This window comes from Esox lucius, chromosome 4 (genome assembly GCF_011004845.1).
Source record: "Esox lucius isolate fEsoLuc1 chromosome 4, fEsoLuc1.pri, whole genome shotgun sequence".
NCBI classification, from domain to species: Eukaryota; Metazoa; Chordata; class Actinopteri; order Esociformes; family Esocidae; genus Esox; species Esox lucius.
Window position 1 is genome coordinate 18,560,457 of NC_047572.1, and position 21,522 is coordinate 18,581,978.

Here is a 21,522-nt window from a genome sequence, read left to right on the forward strand (position 1 = left end):
CAATGCTCTTAATGAGGGAAGGAGGTTGTTGGCCCCGTCCATCCTCCCCTCAATACGCTACAGTCGTCCTATCCCCTTTGCAGAAAAGCATCCCCAAAGAATGTTTCCACCTCCATGCTTCACGGTTGGGATGGTGTTCTTGGGGTTGAACTGATCCTTCCTCCAAACACGGCAAGTGGAGTTTAGACCAAAAAGCTCTATTTTTGTCTAATCAGACCACATGACCTTCTCCCATTCCTCCTCTGGATCATCCAGATGGTCATTGGCAAACTTCAGATGGGCCTGGACATGCGCTGGCTTGAGCAGGGGGACCTTCCATGCACTGCAGGATTTTAATTAATGACGGCGTAGTGTGTTACTAATGGTTTTCTTTGAGACTGTGGTCCCAGCTCTCTTCAGGTCATTGTCCATGTCCTGCCATGTAGTTCTGGGCTGATCCCTCACCTTCCTTATGATCATTGATGCCCCACGAGGTGAGATCTTGCATGGAGCCCCAGACCGAGGGAGATTGACTGTATGGCTTTTGCCACTGGCCATTTTAGCATACAAGCCAATAAAACTAGTATCTTACTACTTTGAATAGTCAAAAGATTTGAAACCATGCTAGCGAGACTGAAGACGAACTTTACACAGCCAAAGCTATTTCATTTCATTGCACAACAACTTTCGTATTTCATTCATACGTGAATGACATTGATGCAATAACTATCAATATACACTCACCTAAAGGATTATTAGGAATACCTGTTCAATTTCTCATTAATGCAATTGTCTAATCAACCAATCACATGGCAGTTGCTTCAATGCATTTAGGGGTGTGGTCCTGGTCAAGACAATCTCCTGAACTCCAAACTGAATGTCAGAATGGGAAAGAAAGGTGATTTAAGCAATTTTGAGCGTGGCATGGTTGTTGGTGCCAGACGGGCCGGTCTCAGTATTTCACTATCTGCTCAGTTACTGGAATTTCCAAGCACAACTATTTCTAGGGTTTACAAAGAATGGTGTGAAAAGGGAAAAACATCCAGTATGATGCAGTCCTGTGGGTGAAAATGCCTTGTTGATGCTAGAGGTCAGAGGAGAATGGGCCGACTGATTCAAGCTGATAGAAGAGCAACTTTGACTGAAATAACCACTCGTTACAACCGAGGTATGCAGGAAAGCATTTGTGAAGCCACAACACGCACAACCTTGAGGCGGATGGGCTACAACAGCAGAAGACCCCATCGGGTACCACTCATCTCCACTACAAATAGGAAAAAGAGGCTACAATTTGCACGAGCTCACCAAAATTGGACAGTTGAAGAGTCTCGATTTCTGTTGAGACATTCAGATGGTAGAGTCATAATTTGGTGTAAACAGAATGAGAACATGGATCCATCATGCCTTGGTCCATCATGCCACTGTGCAGGCTGGTGGTGGTGGTGTAATGGTGTGGGGGATGTTTTCTTGGCACACTTTAGGCCCCTTAGTGCCAATTGGGCATCCTTTTAATGCCACGGCCTACCTGAGCATTGTTTCTGACCATGTCCATCCCTTTATGACCACCATGTACCCATCCTCTGATGGCTACTTCCAGCAGGATAATGCACCATGTCACAGCACGAATCATTTCAAATTGGTTTCTTGAACATGACAATGAGTTCACTGTACTGAAATGGCCCCCACAGTCACCAGATCTCAACCAAATAGAGCATCTTTGGGATGTGGTGGAACGGGAGCTTTGTGCCCTGGATGTGCATAACACAAATCTCCATCAACTGCAAGATGCTATCCTATAAATATGGGCCAACATTTCTAAAGAATGCTTTCAGCACCTTGTTGAATCAATGCCACGTAGAATTAAGGCAGTTCTGAAGGTGAAAGGGGGTCAAACACAGTATTAATCCTTTAGGTGAGTGTAGGTAACGATAACTGACTTTTTCGTCAAGTGAAAAGACGACAGAATCGTGGAGACCCCTCCTCTTTTAATGCGTAAGGGATTCTATATTACTCCAAAAAGCACGCATGGATACATACTTGGAAAAATATTATAGCAGACCATCCTGGAACTTTAGTCTTACTGTTTTCAGCGTACTATGGTTTGGGATTTACTCATCTTCTTGCATACTATATAGTATGCAGGTATGAGATTTGAGATTCAGCCCATTTTTACATATTTGAGAGTAGTGCGGCAGTGGTCAATAAACGGGAAGTGGCAATTTACCTTGTAGGTAATTAGTAGTAGGAAACTTGATTATTATCTCTGGTCCAACGTCTTGCACCTGCTGACTTCTGGCGCTATACTAAGGAAATTACCTCCATAGCAACATGTTTGGCAATAAAACAGTGATAGGCGAATAACTGCATCCAACTTGTATTACATCTCCCACTCCTTAGGAATGCAGGGTTTCTCGCCAGTTTGTGGGCTGTTCAAACCGGCGAGAAACCCTGTATGTAGTAAAGTCCCAGTTGGTTATGAATGCGGTATATCTTGCAAACATAATTTGCTCTTGTTGTTAAGACTACACCTTTTAGCAGTTTCGGTTCGAACTATGATAACCAAAGATTATTTTTGGCATGTCACGAATAGTTCTCATGTATTATTTGGATGTTTACCATTATATAATAATGGTATAAACCTAATAATTATTATAAGAGAAATATTAACCTCAGTATTCTATGAGAATGAAGGAACGTGCAGCTACAGATGCGTACAAAGCGCGCGTCAATTCCCGTTGAAGTTGTCATGCAGCATCGCGAGGTTGCTAACCACACAAATTATCTCGTGGAAAGCCATGGTATGTCGATACAATGCACATTTGCTTCGAATGAACGAAGTGTTAATATTACGACAATATATTAAATAACATATTACTGAAAACAGTAATATACTTCTTGTCAATTAATGCTACAGGTAGCGCTGTCAATTTGCGTCTACAATATATATTAACATATTTTGGCGGAATATCATCTCAAATAAATACAATAAAATGCAGGTGGTGAGATGTTACAACAACATTTATTAAATGGTTCTTCGACTATATTTTTTCAATTTAATCGTCAAATTTTAATTTAATTTAACAGTTAACAGGGCACAATACAATATACTCACAAATTGTATAATATAATGGAGGGTACAAAACAAAAATAAAAAACAAGAACAAGTGTATATAACTGAACTGTATCAATTTACAATATAAAAATACATTTTACGTTTTCATGGCTTTCAAATTCAAATAACATTTCATCGCAGAAAGATTGTTTTAAAAGATTCTGAAAGATTGAAATATCTTCAGCTATGAATCATGGCGCTTTGAACTCGTGACGTAATATTTTTGGTGTATTCGCAGTTGGGCGTACTCGTTGCGCATGCGTTACCTTCTCCTGTCACCCTCCACGAAAAGGTTCCAGGAGATATCTCGTGTGTCGGGCGGTAGCTTAATGCTTCTGAGTTTGACTGATATTATAATGTTTTGCTGATCTTATCTGTCATAAGTTTCAAAGAAAGGGAGTACCGACAACAATGCTGCGTGTCTGCTTGAAAGGGGCAAATTCTGCAGCGCGGGTAAGGATCACTGTTCTAATTAAAATCTTTACCCCTCTAGCTAGCCGCCTAGCTAGCTAGTTTGCCGAGCGGTCATTCAGTGACCCACAGACTGGGCCCGTTGTACTGCGCTGTGTTTGTGTTATTGATGTTGATCGAAGGAGTCAGTATACCTCCTCGTGCATGTTTTACAACCTCTCCCCGTAACATAGTATACAGAAATGTGTAACTTCACTGTGTTAATATAAACTGTTTGTCTTCATTGAAAGAAAGCTGAGCGTAACTTTACGCAAAGTACGTAAATTCGTAGTGGAAAGAGGCGTATTTCTGTTGATTGACTTCACTGCCCTGCTAATACAACGGCGACTAAAGAGAGTGACATGCGTGTGCACCAATGTACATTCTAGAGCTCAGCAGATACGTGCAATATGAATACAAGTTGTGTACATTAGCAATGATAACACATTTTGTAGTCGTGAAGTTTTCTTGATTTATGTAAACATGTTCATATGTGTTTAGAAGAACAGTGACTCCTTGCACTGATCATTAGCTAAGTTTAATTAGCTAAGTTTAACTAGCTTTGTGAAAAGTAAACGAATACGCATATTTAGTTCAAGGAGACATGACCTTGCCAAACTAAGTTGATAGAGTAATAATATACGGAACGTTTTTTGGTTTTGGAGCAAAAGTTTCTATTGCAGAATTTCCCACAAGTAACATCCAGAACATGTTGTATTAATGAGGAATAGCCTAAGCTTGTTGGTTATCCTCCTTCAGTTAATTAATAAATGTATAGTGTTCTAGTGTGTTTTAAGACCTGTGGTGCTCATATTGATAGCTGGTGTACCCTGATATTATCCTCCTTTCCACAGAAATGCCTCTGTGGTAATGGCTCCCCACTTCACCCCCTGCAGCAATGTCGTCGTTACACTTCTGGAGGGTCAGGGTAGGTGTCTTGTCTCTGCTGTGTTACTGAAGGTTTTTAGTTACCCTAAAGCTTCCCACTTATTCTGAAATACTGAAAACATGATCAGTTGTGTAACTTTGTATTGTTGTAGATGGCTTTTGTTTGTGTTTTTGAATATATCATGAATTTGACTTGTAATTGCAGGTCCTCTGCAGGAAAGATTGTAGCGGCCAGTGTCCTCACTGTGGGTGGAGGAGTTGGTGGTACAATTCTTTACGCCAGTTGGGATCCCAAATTCCGGGCCAGTGTTGAGAAATCTGTACCATATACAGATCAAGTGTTTAGCCTAGCTCTTGGCCCAGCAGCACCACCACCAGTTATAAAGAAGCCAGTAAGTAAATTTTTTCATATTTTGTTAGTTAAATAATTAAAATGTGTCTGTTTTCAAACATCTGCTGGCCTATCCAAACATAAACCAGGCAAGTCTACTTCAGGCGATTGTTGTTACCCTCCCTGGATTCGAACCAGAGTCTCCCACGTTAGATATTGTGTCTTTAACCACTATGCAGCACATCTGCCGAGAGTTGGAATAGCATTTCAACATTAGATCATTAACATCACGTCAAGTTTCAATATGTCACAAGACACCATTCAGTATTGTGTTGAACTGAGTAATGTTTCTTAAGTTTACCTCCACCAAAAATAGCATCTGTGAACTGTATGGCTTTTGCCACTGGCCGTTTTAACAGCTTATTAGCCATTTGTGAATGAAATTGATACAATAACTGTCAATATAGGTGACGATAATTGACTTTTTAATCAAGTGAAAAGACAAGAGTATCGTTTTGCCAGCAAATTTTTGGTCTACCCTGAACAAATCATAAGACATAATTTGAAAATCCTCCAGAAATAGGAATTTTTAAACAGTTTTATTTTAGGCTTCCTATAACCTAGCTACTGATGGTTGTAGCCAGCAAAGTTTTTTTGTCTATCCTGAACAAATCCTCTTTTGCCACTGGCTGTTTTAACAGCTAATTAACCAATTGATGAATTGATATCAGTATAGGTGACGATAACTTACTTTTTTGCCAAGTGAAAAGACGAGAGAATCCTGTTTGTCCATCCTGAACAAATCCTAATATCCACCAGAACTGTTTTATTGTAGGCTTCCTATTACATAGCTACTGAAGGTTGTAGCCTGTGTAGTGTTTGTCTGTCCTGAACAAATCCTAAGGCATAACGTGTTTTACAGTTTTTTACCCTGTCTGGCAAAAAAGAAAAGTGCCCATTCCTTTCAAGCTTGCCTGAAATTATTATTTTATTACTCTTAAGGGAAACGTTGAACCACTTCAGATTTCCTCCGTGTCTGAAGTGTCAAAAGAATCAAAGCAGCCAACGGCCAAAGGGAACAAGGTTGAAAAGAAAGTAGAGGAATCTGCAGAGCAACCAGCCGCGGATGAGCCGTCTTCTCCAGCACCACAGCAGACCTTAGAGGGTGAGTTACAGCTATCACTGACATCTACTTCATTTACAGGCCCTCCTGCAATAATAATAATAATAAAAAATAATGTGACTGTGACACCCTGGTGCTTTTCATGATGTAGTTCAGTGATTAAAGTTAGGAAATTTCCATTTAGGTCAAGACTATATTTTGGTACAGGAAATTACCTTTCCTAAACTCCTCCTAAAACGATTTATCATGTGCCATGGTGTAGATTTGTTTCAGAATTATTTTAAACTCCCAACCTCCTGGAAGTTTGCTATTTTAGAGATGGAAAATGGAGGACAGATATCACCAAAACCAGTTGCTATTACAGAGGCAGTAACGTTCCTGCTAAATCCAATTTTGGGCTGACTGTTTAATATGTTGTTTATATGTGCATACTCTATCAGTACAATCACAGTTATAACTAGCCGAGCCTTAAAAGTCCAAGTTGAGAAGTGAGGTTTTGTTGACATGGGACACAAATTGGCACATTACATGCCTTGGTACACCATTTTAGGGGACCCGTTTTGGCTCCAAATCCTGAAATGCTTTTTAAAATGGGATCATGCAGTTGAGGTGTTTATATGTAAAGACGAATTCACCCTTCTGGGGTCATATCTTCTCCTTCTTTTCATCACACTGACATTATCTGCAATTGTATTGGGAACTAGGGACTGTTTAATTCATTATTCTTGCAAATAGACATTGCTTGGGGGCTAATAATGTTGAAGCCTTCTATTGTTTATGCATGTTTATACACTTCAGGTTAGAAATGAGTGATCATTTTAATCATTTGGCAATTACATTCCCTCAAGATACTTAAATGAGTAATCCACTCACAGAAACAGAAATCATGATATTCATAGGCATTTGGTGAAAGCCATGTTAGTGGGTTGTCTGTCTGTGAAATCTTAAAGATAATGCAGTAAAACATGATGGCTGTAAATTTTTGGGACAGGAGACGGGGAATAACTCACTTCATAACTGACTGTTTTATAAGAACTACCTGCAGTCCAGAATGCCAAATTAGCTAGTAGATGGTATGGTCATACTTGTCTACAACATATCCATCCGTCTATATCTTCATGACAAAATATATATATTTAGTGTACATTTCCTCAAAGTATACACTGCTGTCAAGTTAAAGAGGCATTATGTCAGAATGATCCATTAGCAATACATTTAATGATTATTACTGATGTAGATAAATGGGATGAAGGTCTTGTCAGCCAGGTGTTTTGTGAACACCAGTTGATCAGATGCAGGTTTAGCCCTTACCAAAAATTTGTTGGTCAATCAGTAGTCAAAAGTTCTTGCAACCAATTGATAGCTCACATTTTTTTAAACATGTATTTTTTTTATGAATACACACTATACGTTTTAATAAAAGTCCAGTGGTCTGGATGGCATTTTCACTGTCTACTTTTTCAAAACCAAACATCCAAAAATGTTTGTTTAGTAAGTGCTGACCCAGGTCTATTTCCAGTTAGGCCTGGGTTAACACTTACTAATCATACTTTTGTTTATTCTGTGATTTTAAAAGGGAATTGAGTTCATTTCTGTTGTAATCCCACTTCTGGGCCTACAGCAGCTGTTTTGTTCACCAAGTAGATAACATTGTCTCTTTTTAACCTGTCACTCATAGACATTTGCATAAAACCCCCACATTTATCTCCCCTTTGGCGACGCATCATGTAAGTGGCACTATTGGTCAGTCGTGAAAAATGTGGCCGCCTTTCCCAACCCTGTATCCCTTAGCAACCGGCCATCCGTCTCACAGACCAGCATAAATACTGACACCACCCTGATTCACCTCCAGGCTGTCAGCTAAACTGCTGCACCTTACAGCACCGTAAAACTCTGCTCGTTGCCCGGCGTCTAGATGGATGCATGTACTGAAACTGTCGGATCTGTCAACTGCTCATTCCATTATCTCCTCCTCAGAGTAGGATTTGAATGTAAGCGGTTTGCAAGCGCCTGTTGGGCAAACAGGACTGCAGGCCCTCCTGGCACTGGTGCAGATGGCCAGACAGTGAGCATGTGGTTTGGAGAATGTTTGCTGCGTTGTGGGTTATTTACAGGAACTCTCATGTATTGGGCTTTTGCACAAATGTTTTCCCCAACATGTGGTGGATTAGCCTGGAGACTAGACACGAATCAAACGGCCGTACGGTGCGCCATGAATCAATCAATCAAATATATGTCGGTATGTTCCCGTGATGTGACTGTGTCTCCCAAGGAGACCTGTCAAGCCTCTGATTTTGAGCTCCAATGTGTTGTTGCAGAAGCTTCTGCTCAGGCAGCTCATATCCTTTCAGCCATCAGCGAGGGGGTCTCTGTACCAGCCCCAGGCACCCATGAGGCCCGGGCCGTGGCCCACCCAACCGCTCCTCAAGAGGTCCCTTCAGGTCAGAACTGGGTGGATACAGCCTCCTCTGCATGTGTGGGTGCATGGAGCTCTCCCTCACTGTCTCACTGTAGCTCTGTCTCGTTAATATAGGGGCGTCCCAGGGTGCGTGGCTTTATGCCTGCTCTTGACTAACACTTGTTCTTCCTTCATGATTCTCCTGGTGGTTTATTTGCCATCTCACCCTTTGCGCCTATTTCTCACTGCATGAAAACGCTCCGTTCTGTCCCCTTTCAGATCCAAACCTGTTTGTTCTGTTCCTGATCCCATAACTCATTCCCATGCTGCCTTGTGAGTGTAATCTAAAGAAGGAGGAAGTTGCTACGTGTGTGTGTGTGTGTGTGTGTGTGTGTGTGTGAGAGAGAATGGATTGAAATGTTGTTTTTGTGGGTGTGATTTGTGTCGTCTGAGAGGAATGTGCTCAGAGTGTTCCTTGTCCCTAGCTGCCGCAGAATGCACCAAGTGTGCACATGAGCCTGCGCCTGCGGTGAAAGAGCGTCCTGAAGATGAAGTGGCTGCCCGTCTGGCCGAGCAGGACAAGGCTGAGCAGGACCTCCTGAGAAGTAGGTGTCTCGCGTAGTTCCATCTCACTTTGTTGCTGAGGTTGTTGCAGAGGTCCGTGGAGTTGTCATTGACAGATTGTGGTGACCATATGTATGCTGTTTGGCAGCGCTGTCCGTTGAGCTGGAGGATGCCCTGGGCAGTACAGCCAAGGTGACCCTGCAGGCCATCGGGGCCCAGGAAGCTGCTCTGCACGCCATTGCCCAGCACACCGTGAAGCTGAAGGAGGCCATGGACGCAGAGGTGGGTGGATCACAACATGCCTTTCTAGTCTCTATGAGAATATCAGCTGCACAAACAAAATGCTGATCTGGTGTTTAAGAATGAACTAGCTAGACACTGATTGGAAAGCATCAGACTGGAATCTGTTCTATTGTCAGGCTGCGCGTGCAGCGAGAATACTGAGGCTTTTTGTAATTTTCATATTTTGGATAGTGTTCATATTTTGATAGCTGTTCCATATATTGTGCGGATCAGCTTTAATAAGTGGAATTTGTGTTCTGGATCCTCTATGGTGTGAATGCTTGTTGTTTAGGTGCCTCCAGATAAGAAGTCTGCCCAGTGGAGAGTCCTGGAAGATGCACTTAATGAACGCAGCCGTTCAGTAGATGAAGCTGGTGCAGCGGTCCTCAAGGCCAAGTAAGATCCGCTCTGTGGTTTAATTACAGTATGTGGCGGTTACCTGTCATCACTATTTCAGTTTGTATGATAACACCTTGACTGATGAGCGGGATATTTTCTTATAGTACGATCACTAAATGTCCTTATGTTGGACCAGCAATGAATACTTGCTTTGTTTGGTATTGTGCCACTGGGAGTCATTCTGTATCTCTGGCACAGGGCTGAGCTGGACAGGTTGAGAGGAGTGATCAATGGAGCCAAGGACTCGAAAATCGCTGCAGCCCGGCCATCTATCCTGGCCGCAGAGGAGAACCTTCACAGCATGGTGGTGGATCTGGACAGCGTGGTAACTAAGGTAAACTGGCTGTGGGTCCCAGTAGGGGTTAGCTGTAGCACAGTGTGGTGGCCGGAGTATTGACCAGTAGGTGTGTCAAAAGGGCGATATGAAGTACCACGATATTGTTATCTCCCCAGTCCCCTTTTCCCTGAGATTGTGTCATTGCCCTCTATGGCTGTACAGTTAATCAAATGATGATTTAGGCATGTGCAATATCCAACTTCTGCAATGTTCCGCTCAAAAAATGTTGGAATGTGAATGAGACATGGATTGTCTGTCCGTCATCAGTTTGTATTCATAGCAAACAAAAAGCCTTTCTTAGCGGTTTTGGAAGTATTTGTATGGTTAACTTTCATACCTGGACTAATCTCTTAAATGTATGCAAAGATGCAATAGTGGCAGCTGCAGAGCACATAATGTAGGCTGCCTGACAAGTGAACCCATGTAACATTTATTTTTTTACTATACAATTTCTCTTTACATGAGACTTGCTCTTTGTTTCTTGGCTATTTACATTGGTTTGTTCAAATAGTATGGTTTTTCAAGGTTATAGTTTACATTGCAACTACTAGCAAAGACTTCTAGTTTAATTTAGTGAGTGGAACCAAGATACTGCCTCACAAACACAACTGCATGGTTAGTTTCAACTTCAAGGTTGTTGCTGGCAAACATACTTGATAGAGAAGAAAATATCACTCAAGGATTGAGAAACTTCCCCTAACTACTAACATGTGTGGAATCTGAGCATGAACAATTACAATGTGAATGTACGTTTCATTGTAGGTGAATGTGCCTAGATGATGAGAACAACAGAAACCTCTCTGTTTAGATTATCTCTCTGTAGGTTGTGCTCTACTAACCCCAGGAATGTTCACATTGACCATTTGGCATGGGGGTTACTGTCTTGGAAACCTGATCTTTGCTAGGTAGACACACCCTCCAATGTATATATCAGCTTGTAACCAACATTACAGTGAGAAGAGATTGAATGAGATGAGATTGAGGTTGTGTAAGGAAGACCAGGTCCGTAACCTCATGAACAAGACTTTCTAATGCTGCAATAAATAATATAATTTCTCTCTCCCTTGACAAACGGGTATGCGATAATTATTACGACCACTATACGAAACGGCCGATTTCTAACACATGCTAGGCTGTCTATTATTAATCGCTGCCTAAGGATGTGCCTTTCTTTTGACAAACGTCTCGTGTGTATGGCGCGTTGCAATGACCAATACATCCAAAACACAGTCATCCTCTACGCACAGCAGAAACTTGCCAATTGACAAATAGTTTTTCATGCACCCAGTCTTTGGACACTGCCCCTTCCGTCACACACACTGGCCCGTTGTCACCATAATGGGCTGCAGCTAGCCACATGCAGTCGGTTGTATTGTACTCAGGGTTTTATTTGGGAAGTGTGAATGGAATGCTGCATGCCGTTTTGTCCTCGTCTTTCTGGTTCGATCATGTCTCTGTGGTGTCATTGCAGGTCCAGAGTGCTCAGTCTGAGGCGAAGATTGTGTCCCAGTACAGTGAGCTGGTGAATGAGGCCAAGGCTCAGTTCCAGAAGGAGTTGAATAGCATCACTCCAGAGGTCCAGGCCAACTGGAAGGGACTCAGTAAGTCCATGCATTTGTTTCCGCTCGTCACTACTCACATGACCTACTCCAAACACACCACCTCAGTTAGCCTTTGGAAAACTGGGCACAGCATCAGTAACATGCGCAAGTTCAGTTAGGTCTTTGTTCAAATCCTCGCATCCTCTCTTCTGAGGAAAATGTGAGAAAATGTGAGAAGATACAAGAAATCTAGAAAAGATTCAGGAAAGCGAAGTGGTCTTGACTGTATAACCATGGAGATGAGGAATAGGGCACAGCGTAGATCAGTTCTTCAGTTCATGGACTGGCCCTCGGCCGTTTACCAGCAGGGAAGCTTACTCAAGATGACCTGAACTCCCTCATCGCCCACGCCCACCGACGCATCGACCAGCTGAACCGGGAGCTGGCTGAGCAGAGGGTTAGGGAGCAGATCCACATCGAGACTGCCCTGGAACAACAGAGGCTGGAGGACAAGAAGGCTCTGGAGGTGGCCTTGTCCACCGCCCTGGAACACAACCGAGAACAGATGCGCCTGGAGCAGGAGAAGAAGGTAAGGGCCTTTTCCTTTTCGACCGCAGGTTCTGGTGGCTTCACCTGGTGATAGGGCACTACTCATCCATTTAGACGGTCCTCCCCTTTCCTCATCCTCTAGTTGCAGCAATCTAACTGGATGTCTGCTCTTTTACACACTCGAGTGTAACGACAGCAACAGATGCTGCTGAGGGTGAGGCTAAACCGATTGATGATCCGTGTGTTTGTGGTCAGGTGGAGGAAACTCGGGAGGTGATGGAGGCGGAGATGCGGACACAGCTGCGTAGACAGGCTGCAGCGCACACAGACCATCTGCGGGACGTCCTGAAGGTGCAAGAGCAGGAGCTGCGTTCAGAAGCCGAGGAGGCAAGTACATCCATGCAGCCTCCCAGTAACACATCAGCTGTTAAAAGATGTACTGTATATTCAAATGCCAGCCAGGCAAAACCGCCACACAACCGGATCAATCTCTTTTTATTTTCTATGTCTCAACTTTGTCCTTACTACTTTTTATTTAGTGATGATCCTCTAAAGTAATGTGAGTAACTAAGTAATGAACATTTCTCCAGATCCTGAACAGCACGTTGATGGAGAAGGAGACTGAGTACCGTCGTCTGACACAGGACCAACTGGATAGATTCACCCTGGATATGAACGCAGCGTACGCTAGACTTAAGGGCATGGAGGAGGCCATTGATAGTGAGTAATGACCACACAACAGGGATGATGATAATGATGATGATGATGAATACATACAGGTGACAAATCTGAGGACAAACCTGAATGAGTGTTGGAACATTACGAATGCAGATGCTTCCAGACAGATGTACTACATGATTTCAGTTAAGCAGTTAACAACCTGTCGGGCTCTGAAGCATCTATAAAAATGCTGAGCAGTTGATCTGATTTTGGATGAAAGGATCGAAGTGAGTTTGAAAGAGGGTTCATTATTGGGTCTCTTCTAGGATGACAAAGCCCCCATCCATATTGAAGCCCATTGAAGTTGTTCTGGTGGCTTGTAATATCCCAACATGTTACTGAGACACTTTCTATTTGCTTTCCTTTGTCTGTATGTAGACGCATGGTCTCTGATAACATACAAAACCAATATGTTGTAGTTTGGAGCGATTAGATCACAGGAACTAATGAATGTGTTTTGATGCGCTACATTGGTTTATTTTCCATTCTAAATTAACATTTGTTGCCAATTTGAGCTCACTAGCTAATTCCCTATCTCAGCAAACTCCCTATCTCAGCAAATAAATAACCAACAGGTCGCCTACTCTAGTCAGAGGAAGCTTGGGGAGGTAGTAAAGGCTACTTTCATTCTAGTAAAATACCCCTGACCAGAAAATATAAATAAAAATAGACATACAAATATATTTTGGGGGATATTTTAGGAAGATAGACAGAAATTGATGTGTAATGTTTGAATCAATTCTTTGTGCTATTTTTGGTTTTTGTCAAGGCCAGATATTAAAATTATTGATTTCTATAATTCCCATTTCATCAAAAATGAGTTGAAAGTGGAGAAAAAATAAGCTGTGTACATAGATGCTTTGATTTTATTCACAACTACACAGGACCAAAAAAAAGGTTTGAAGACTGAAATTGTGCATTCTTGCCTTAAAAACGGATAAATGGCCTGGAACAATTATTGAAAATATTTAGGTAGGTTTACCGGGTCATTTGTCTCATTTGTGGTATGTCAGAGGTGTCTACAGGCCACACATTGCCACTCAACAGGGTTTGAGAAAAGAACACAGAACAAACATTCTGCTCTCTGTACCACTGTCAAGATGGTAAAGAACTGAAACATAAGAATCCTCAAATATTGAAACAAGTCCATCTCCCTTGACCATGGAATTCCTGTTAGTGGTCTGCAGTATTACCAAGATGTTTGCAGTCCAAGGAACTGTGGTCAACTGCCCAGGACATGGCCCTCAGAATACACTCAACATCAGCTCTTTGTTTGCAGATGACAGCAGGAAGAGTTCAAAGAAAAGAACACCCTGCCTAAAGTTAATTGTGTGGAAGGTTCAAATCTTTCCATGTGAAAGAAATCATGAAATCTACTGATTATCAAGTTCTGGAACATACTGTCTAACCTACTGTCCAGAAACTAGGTCTATCGAAGGATGTGGACAGCAACCCCAAGGGCACCTCAAAAAGCACTCAGGAGTGGCTAAAGAAGAAGAAACCCTGGGCTAGTGACCAGCAGCAGATTTAATCCCATAGAAACGCTGTGGTAAAAGCTGATCAAACATTGCAGAACTGTAGCGGTTTACAGTTAAACAAAGGGCCAAGTTGCCGGTAGAGAAGTGCAGGAAGCTTAGCGATAGATGGAAGAACTGTTAAACTGATGTTAGCCAGTAACTTTGTCCGTATCATTTATGTTTATTCTCTGAAATAAATATTTATATCTCTAACTTTCAGGAAGAAAAATGTATTATGCAATTTGGTATTGTCAATGGCAATTTGTGTAAACAAAGAGGTTCTTCATTTTTTACTTCATTTCGATAAAATGGGAAATTATAAATAGTGCAGGTGTGAATATTTCTGGCCACGAATGAAGTGTTACACAAGATTCTGAAGCTTTGTTTCCTTTGAGACCGACGTGGGCCAAAGCACCGGTTTCAGTCTTTTGTGGTGATTTACTGAAGCGTTTTATTTCCACGCAGGTCATGCTATAGCAGAGGAGGAGGCCCGTAAGGCCCACCAGCTATGGCTGTCCGTGGAAGCTCTGAACTACACCCTGAGGACCGCCGCACTGAACCACCCCACTGAGCCCCTAGAGGACGCTGTGCAGGCCATCAAGGAGAGCTGCGCTGAGAACGAGTTCGCCCAGACCCTGACCACAGCCCTGCCCTCAGAGTCCCTGAGCCGCGGAGTTTACAGCGAGGCGTCTCTCCGAGCCCGCTTCTATGCCATCCGACAGCTGGCCCGCCGTGTGGCTCTGATCGACGAGACCCGCAACAGCCTCTACCAGTACTTCCTCTCCTACATACAGGCAGCGCTGCTCTTTGAGAAGCCAGAGGAGGCCCCCCCTGCCAAGCTGTCGGCAGAAGATCTTGACACATTTAAGTTGCTCTCCTACGCCACCTACTGCTTGGAGCACGGAGACCTGGAGCTGGCTGCAAAGTTTGTTAACCAGCTAAAGGGCGAATCGCGCCGGGTGGCTCAGGACTGGCTCAAAGAGGCCAGGCTCACATTAGAAACCAAGCAGGTGGTCAGCCTCCTGTCTGCATATGCCAACGCTGTGGGGTTGGGCACAACCACGGCCCCTTAGATCAGATCCATGACACGAGTGTCCCCATCCACAGCAAGCTCTGCTCTCTCCTTGAGGAAAATAATTTAATGTATATTACAAATATCAGGGGAAATCAGTTTGTATGCACTAGTAAGCCACTGAGGGGTTTTAAAATGTGTGTTGAACTCATTCCATAGAGGGCCAAGTGTGCTGTTTTTCCATTATTTACTTTCATTGTTTCTAATGAAGACTTAGACAACCAGTTGAGGGGAATTTCTGACTTGACTGAAGGTAGAACAGAAACCTGCAGCCACTCAGCACACCGTGGAATTAGTTTGACACAGGTGGTCAGAGGACTTAACTGGGGAAAAAATGTATTATTGCATGGACTTAATCATTGAAGACATCTGCCATTTTCTGTGTATTCAATAGGATGGGACTTGCAACTTCATTTGTCGGATGCCTTCTGTTGACATGGGATATCAGTCCATTAATTCAATGGAAATTGGATACTTGAATATGGAGATGGCCTCAGTGGTTCTGCTCATGCTGTCACTTATTCTGTATTGAGAACTATAGATCCGTCTAACCGGGCATATATGTTGACACGTGTTGTAAAATGTGGCCCCTCAAATCCTGTCCAAGCTTCTACAATAAAGTAGTATTTGCTGAGAGCAGTGCTGTTTTGGATGTACTTCTTGGACACAGGTCACTCCAGTCAGTGGTCTATGCAGGTGTAATGGACAAGGCCCTGGTCATTTGTAGGCAGGCCTCCTCACTGTGTAGCACTCTGTGTTTAGATGGTAGCGGGACCCTTGGTACAACTGCACTCTTAAGTAACCTGCCCTTCCACTAGCCTTGTTAAACTGTTTCAAATCACTTGCTTTGTTCAACTGGATGTTCATTATTTTCTGGTCTAGTGGTTTATTGACCAGAGCTTTGTGGAGAATCAAATAACCAATTGTGTCATGCAGTGTCCTCCCTGTCATTGGATATAATAAATCATGGATGTGTTCAAGAGCTCAGTTGGTATTTGTGTACATGTTTTTTTTCATTGTTAGTTTCACATTTCATATTCATTCGGGGGCTAATGGCTTAGTGTTAAAATACAAATGTCAGCCACAAGTTAACTGCAATTTTCACATAAAACCTCAAGTGACAATTCAGAATTACGGCACTGACATAGATGCTTGGCTGTAGTTACATTTTATTGAACAATCTACACAGTACGTACATTTGACTACTGTATGGTCTGTAAAACACAGACCTTTCATCAGATGACAAACATGGCACCTCACTCGTTGTCGTGAGTTGCCACCTCCAGCTCAGACACAATATTCCTAAAAGGAAAAGACAAGGACATGAATAAAAAGCAGATAACTACCTGGTATGCAAATACTTTTTTGACCCCCCCCCCCATACCTTTGTTCTTCAGAGAGCTCAAACTCTTGTAGTACTCTCTGAGCCAGGTTGGGAGTGCTGGGGAGACAGAAGCTTGCTGAGATCTGTACCAGCTCTACTGCCTGCTGACCGTCCTTGATTCTGACCAGGAACTCGTCTATCAGCTCCTCTCTACAAAAGTACAGAACAAAGTGAACAGATGGGCTGGGACTAGGGTGCCAAAGACAGCAATCAATGTTCACATGCCATGAAGATGTTTAATGAAATACTTACGAGGGCACTCTGTTTTTGGTCTTGAATATATTCAACATATCCCTACATAAAAAATAAAAAGAATTAAAAAAGTGTTTAGATAGCGAATGTGTATTGACTCCCACTAAGGGACCCTGGACTGATTCTACTCACCAGGCTTGTTTTGTCTTCTGGGCAGCCAGTAGGATGGTGGTGATGTTGGTCATGGATGCGGTGGTCCACTCTAAAGCCACCTTGGCTACTTGGCCCTGCTTATACAGACTCCTCACATCCAGGGCACAAGCTGCGAATGACTCCTGGACCTGCGGAGCCCAACACATCTCAGTAAGCCGAAGTGAATTAAAACTTGCACTCGGAAAATTGTCCAGTGAAGGTCATTTAATAGCTATGTGCCCATCTCTTTGTGGATTACCTCGGGGCTGTGCCGGTCTCTAGCCATGAGGGATAACAGCTCCTCCACTAGGTCTGACTTGTTGTCATGGCCCATCCGCCGGATGTCTTGAGCGAGGGAGATAAAAGCAGAGCTTTATAGGCTTGTGCATGCAAGCATCCCTTCCAATTGATGTCAGACAATCCCCATTTGCTAGTTATTTTTGCTAGTTAAACTAAAATAGCTGACATTTTTACTTCCAACTCACCTTTCCATATCTGTGGGATCATGTCCAATCTATTATCAGTATCCAGAGCCTGAAGCAGATCTTTCATTCCTTGGGGATTGGGGTAAAAGAGCTATAGACCCAATGTAAGTATATTAGAGTCTTCCATTAACAGTGACTATACAATATGAATGTCCCTGAGGCAGATGTTGGAGTACTTACAGAAGGAATCAGTTCATTGTACCATTTCAGCACAACATCTATGTGCTCCATCATGCAAAGCAGGTTGAAAAATCTACCACTGAAAAAAGAAATAGTCAAGAGGTTACACATATTACAGTAAAACAACTAGGAAAAAGGTAGAGAAAAATTGTACTCTGCTATGTTTATTTGCAAGCATTTTACAAGGTTCTCACTAATAGATACTCTGTTGAAAGGAATCTCCCAGCAGTCTCCAGTTTTCTCCTACATTAAGTAGGTTATGCACCCTGTATGCTGACTCTAGGTCCTTGGTTTCCAGGCACTGTTGGGAGAGACAACATCAAGCATAAAACTGATACACACACATACGGAAATAATCAAAATCACTAATTGATATATTTAAAAACGACTTACAATTCTCATGGCAGTTGAGAAAAAGTATACTGGGGAAAAAAAGAGTAAATGCTACACTCAAAATACAGTGTATCACTTGGTCAAAAAAGTAATCTCAGATGACATTTGGACCAATACAACAGTCTTTAAAAACCAAAATGCTGCATGCATACCATCATCTGGATCCTGTGGAACAAAGGACCTTCCTGCCACTTCAGTAAGCACTTCCTGTAAGATATCAGTCTGCCCTTGTAGGGAAGACACTGGACAGAATATAGAGCAAAATACAATATGAGAGGCACTCACTTCCAAACTTACAGATAACCTTCTGTATTATGGAAGTGGAAAACTTAGGTAATTACCAGTTTTGTAGAAAATGCCCAGAACGTGGTGAAATGAAGCCAAACTGGGAGCTAGAAACAAAACAAAGTAGGTTGGGACACCTCTATGATTTACATTTAATGACACTCATTTCCTTTGAGAGAATGTTGTTACAAGGTGTTTTTTCCCCACTCACTGATGCCCAGAGCCTTCATCTCACTGAGGGTGTGCAGAGACTGGGCCCTGGCCAAGGAGCCACAGCGACGCAGGGCCTTCAGCACAGCATTAAATGTCAGCAGATTGGGCTTGACCTTCTGCTCATTCATCTGCTTTAGCAACTCCTAAGAATTAAAATTTGAGGGGGAAAAGAAAAAAGAGCTTAAGAGTGCATGACAGAAAATGTATGGGCATTACAGTCCTACCGCAACAGGAATGTGTTCTTCTGTAGAAGATGCTACATACTGCAAGATTCATGCCTAAAATGTTTTGTTTGCTCAAAAGATAGACTTACAACAATCAGGTCCCATTTCTCATTGTACTTCTCTCTGACTTCTGTTGCGGCAGAAATTAAAGCATTGAAGATGTGGACATCCGCTGGAAAAGGTAACAAGAAGATTCACACAATAGCAACATACATCATCAGTCATAAAAATGGTAGAACTAGTTATGTCCCTTGCTGGAACATGGACAGTAAGTTTGTATTGTACTGTTGCATGGCATGTTGACTTAAAATCTACTCACCAGTCAGTCTATTGTTCAGCATGTCAGTGTATGTGTTGAATGCCTTCACATGAGCTCCATACTGGGAATTTAAAACAAACACATACACATTTTACATGTTAATCATCTAGCAGATGCTCTTATTCAGAGCGACTTACACACCAAATAATGTTAAATTCAAATCCAATCTACAAAATGTTAAGAAACGTCACACCTACCTTGACCATGCCTCTGATCAAAGCACTGTATGCCCGTGTGTCACGCTCTGGAAGAAGGTTGAAGATCCTCTCTGCATTGTTGTTCTCCCTAGATGAATCATTCATAAAATGACAGTTAATATGCTAGTGTATGGCAATAAAGATTAACTGAATTATGTTCTTATTAGGGCACCCTGGTAGGGAACCACTGCTATCAACATTAATCCACTCAATAAACATACCTCCAAACTATCTTCACCAAGTCTATGGCTCTCTGAGGCCTTCCTTTCCTCCTTCGCCCTTTGTCCTTAAGGGAAACCGAAATCCAGAAATAAACAACACTGAGACAAGACTAATGACAAGAGGAGGTATGAAGTATAAACAAGCAGATTCCAGATGAATATCTTACAACATCTTCCACCTCTGGCTTGTCATCTTGCAAAGGATCATGGTCTCCATATAGACAAATAAGGTCCAGCAGGTCATTGGTGGCATCAGTAGATACAGTGGTGCCTGCATAGAGAGAACAGTCAGAACTCTAGTCATTGTGAAACCATGGTTTGAATCCTGACAGAGTTGTCAATCAAGGTATAGAACCAGAGAGGTTGTTTCCTCCAGAGGAATTCAGTTGAGACTTTTTGGTTGAATGAGCAGTGTTATGAGAACCAAATTATCATCCTGGATGAAAATTATTGTTTTGGAAAATATTATTTTTGTAAATTTAGATTGACCTGTGCATGGATTTGTCAATATGAAATCTGGGTGACTTACCTGCCTGGAGAAGCTGATCATACATGTCTACTGCAGCCTTCACCTTTCTCAGCATGATGCGCTCAAGCAACGCTGCCTCACTCACATCTTCAATTCGAGGCTCCATAGTCTCTGGCATTAGGCACTGCAGGATGGAGACACGTCAGTGTCCACGACCTATCCCCACCATGTTATCATGCAGCTTTCCTGATAAGAAGACTATAATAAAACTCACTGGAATATGTGGTTCAGCAAAGTCTTTCTGGAAGAACTTGGGGTTGGTGTTGACAATGTGTTTAGCCGCCAATCTGCCTGACTCCTGGGAGAGGGAGTATAATTTCTGCAGAGGACAAAATAAAATAAAATGTTTTACAAAATGGGCATGAAAAAATAAGTGCAATTCTAAATAATTACTGTTCATTAAACTACATTGCAGGATATCCAACTTACAAACTCGGCAGACGTCCTTGGAGTGAGATAAGGATCATCTTGGAACATGTAATGTGCTGCAGTGGAGTCCTGAAATGAATGAATGTGTCGTTGTTTGGTTACAATGGCCAACTACCTCTGTCAATATATACATTTTAATGCAAAATAGAATTCTTACCCTGTTAACAGTGGCTGCAAGTGCTTGCAGCACAGCCTCTTTGCTCCTGTCAGAATAACAGTTATTCTCCATCACATTTTGAAGCAATTGTTTATTCATTGTGGAGTGATTTTCGAATAAATTGAATTCAACACACTTACCATGTTTTCTTTTTCGGAACGACAATTGCCTCTGCAGCCTCTGTAATGAGGTTAGAAAGAGGGAGGCTTGAAAGCAACATCTATGAAGAACAGTATAGTTACATTGGCCGTAGCCCTAATCCGATTCTACTACTGGATGCAATTCACTGATTAAAATTAAATTACCTCTTGGAGCTGGCGCATTTTGTTGACAAACCGCTGCACTCCAACCAAAGTTCCTGAAGTGAATGTAGTGTATAAATCCACAATATAAGTCAGATCGTTTAAATTACGTTATTGAAAACTGCTAGACCTTCTGCACTGACAGCTAGCACTTATGACCTCCTCCTTTTATTGCAAACTATTAATGATGATATCTGACATGTCAAGATGGGAACAAACACATACTGAACCAATACATAAACAAGAGTCAATTCGTCAGCGTAAAACTTACCTCCGAACTAAGAATTGTTCAAAATTACATAAAATAATTCGACTATTTTGGTGAATGTAATGCCCTACATGTTTACCGTGGGCCGCCATTTTGGAAACAAACCCAAGGGCTTATGGGAAGGAATGTACGATGTATGTTTGTATAGGGTGGAGCAGCAGTAGCATAATGTAATATTTGATTGATCATGTCATTTTGGATGATGTTGAATGACACCTGAAATGTTCCTTAATTATTCATACCAGTTCACCGGTGATAGATTTACATGTTTAGGGTAAATTAGGCTACCC

General features: G+C 42.2%; 2 protein-coding genes across 5 annotated transcripts; one reads left to right on the forward strand and one right to left on the reverse strand.

Moving 5' to 3' along the window:
* The first annotated feature begins 3,339 nt into the window (after positions 1-3,339).
* Positions 3,340-16,249, forward strand: immt (inner membrane protein, mitochondrial (mitofilin)). Of its 4 annotated transcripts, none has more exons than XM_020046087.2 (14): positions 3,340-3,544; positions 4,396-4,469; positions 4,635-4,821; positions 5,763-5,925; positions 8,202-8,324; positions 8,767-8,886; positions 8,994-9,127; positions 9,420-9,523; positions 9,725-9,860; positions 11,335-11,464; positions 11,773-11,993; positions 12,209-12,340; positions 12,544-12,673; positions 14,656-16,249. In XM_020046087.2, exons 1-14 carry the CDS (start codon positions 3,503-3,505, stop codon positions 15,261-15,263), a joined length of 2,304 nt encoding a protein of 767 aa, XP_019901646.2. In that variant the 5' UTR covers positions 3,340-3,502; the 3' UTR covers positions 15,264-16,249. The 4 variants fall into 4 exon arrangements, with proteins under 4 accessions (XP_019901646.2, XP_010896840.2, XP_019901647.2 ...); XM_010898538.3 differs by having other exon boundaries at positions 3,341-3,544; positions 11,770-11,993; XM_020046088.2 differs by having other exon boundaries at positions 3,341-3,544; positions 8,776-8,886; positions 11,770-11,993.
* Positions 16,250-16,414: 165 nt separating this feature from the next.
* ptcd3 (pentatricopeptide repeat domain 3) lies at positions 16,415-21,336 on the reverse strand. The gene is made up of 24 exons (XM_010898559.3): positions 21,236-21,336; positions 20,968-21,020; positions 20,803-20,842; positions 20,663-20,708; positions 20,506-20,574; positions 20,291-20,395; positions 20,077-20,200; positions 19,715-19,818; positions 19,548-19,612; positions 19,327-19,414; positions 19,130-19,190; positions 18,900-18,982; positions 18,585-18,729; positions 18,430-18,480; positions 18,241-18,330; positions 18,089-18,117; positions 17,890-17,996; positions 17,696-17,774; positions 17,516-17,606; positions 17,290-17,375; positions 17,031-17,179; positions 16,899-16,940; positions 16,647-16,796; positions 16,415-16,564 (listed from the first exon to the last, which is right to left on the reverse strand). The coding sequence occupies exons 1-24, from the start codon at positions 21,322-21,324 to the stop codon at positions 16,519-16,521; spliced, it is 1,992 nt and encodes a 663-aa protein (XP_010896861.1). The 5' UTR covers positions 21,325-21,336; the 3' UTR covers positions 16,415-16,518.
* Between the last annotated feature and the right edge of the window lie 186 nt (positions 21,337-21,522).

Bases quoted from the DNA above. Each gene is read 5' to 3' on its own strand.
- immt (XM_010898538.3), top strand. From the start codon at position 3,503: ATGCTGCGTGTCTGCTTGAAAGGGGCAAATTCTGCAGCGCGG. The intron at 4,470-4,634 runs GTAGGTGTCTTG...TTGTAATTGCAG, and splicing joins TACACTTCTGGAGGGTCAGG to GTCCTCTGCAGGAAAGATTG. The intron at 8,887-8,993 runs GTAGGTGTCTCG...GCTGTTTGGCAG, and splicing joins TGAGCAGGACCTCCTGAGAA to CGCTGTCCGTTGAGCTGGAG.
- ptcd3 (XM_010898559.3), bottom strand. From the start codon at position 21,324: ATGGCGGCCCACGGTAAACATGTAGGGCATTACATTCACCAAAATAGT. The intron at 21,021-21,235 runs GTAAGTTTTACG...CATTCACTTCAG, and splicing joins GAACAATTCTTAGTTCGGAG to GAACTTTGGTTGGAGTGCAG. The intron at 20,575-20,662 runs GTAAGAATTCTA...CATTCATTTCAG, and splicing joins TTGCAGCCACTGTTAACAGG to GACTCCACTGCAGCACATTA.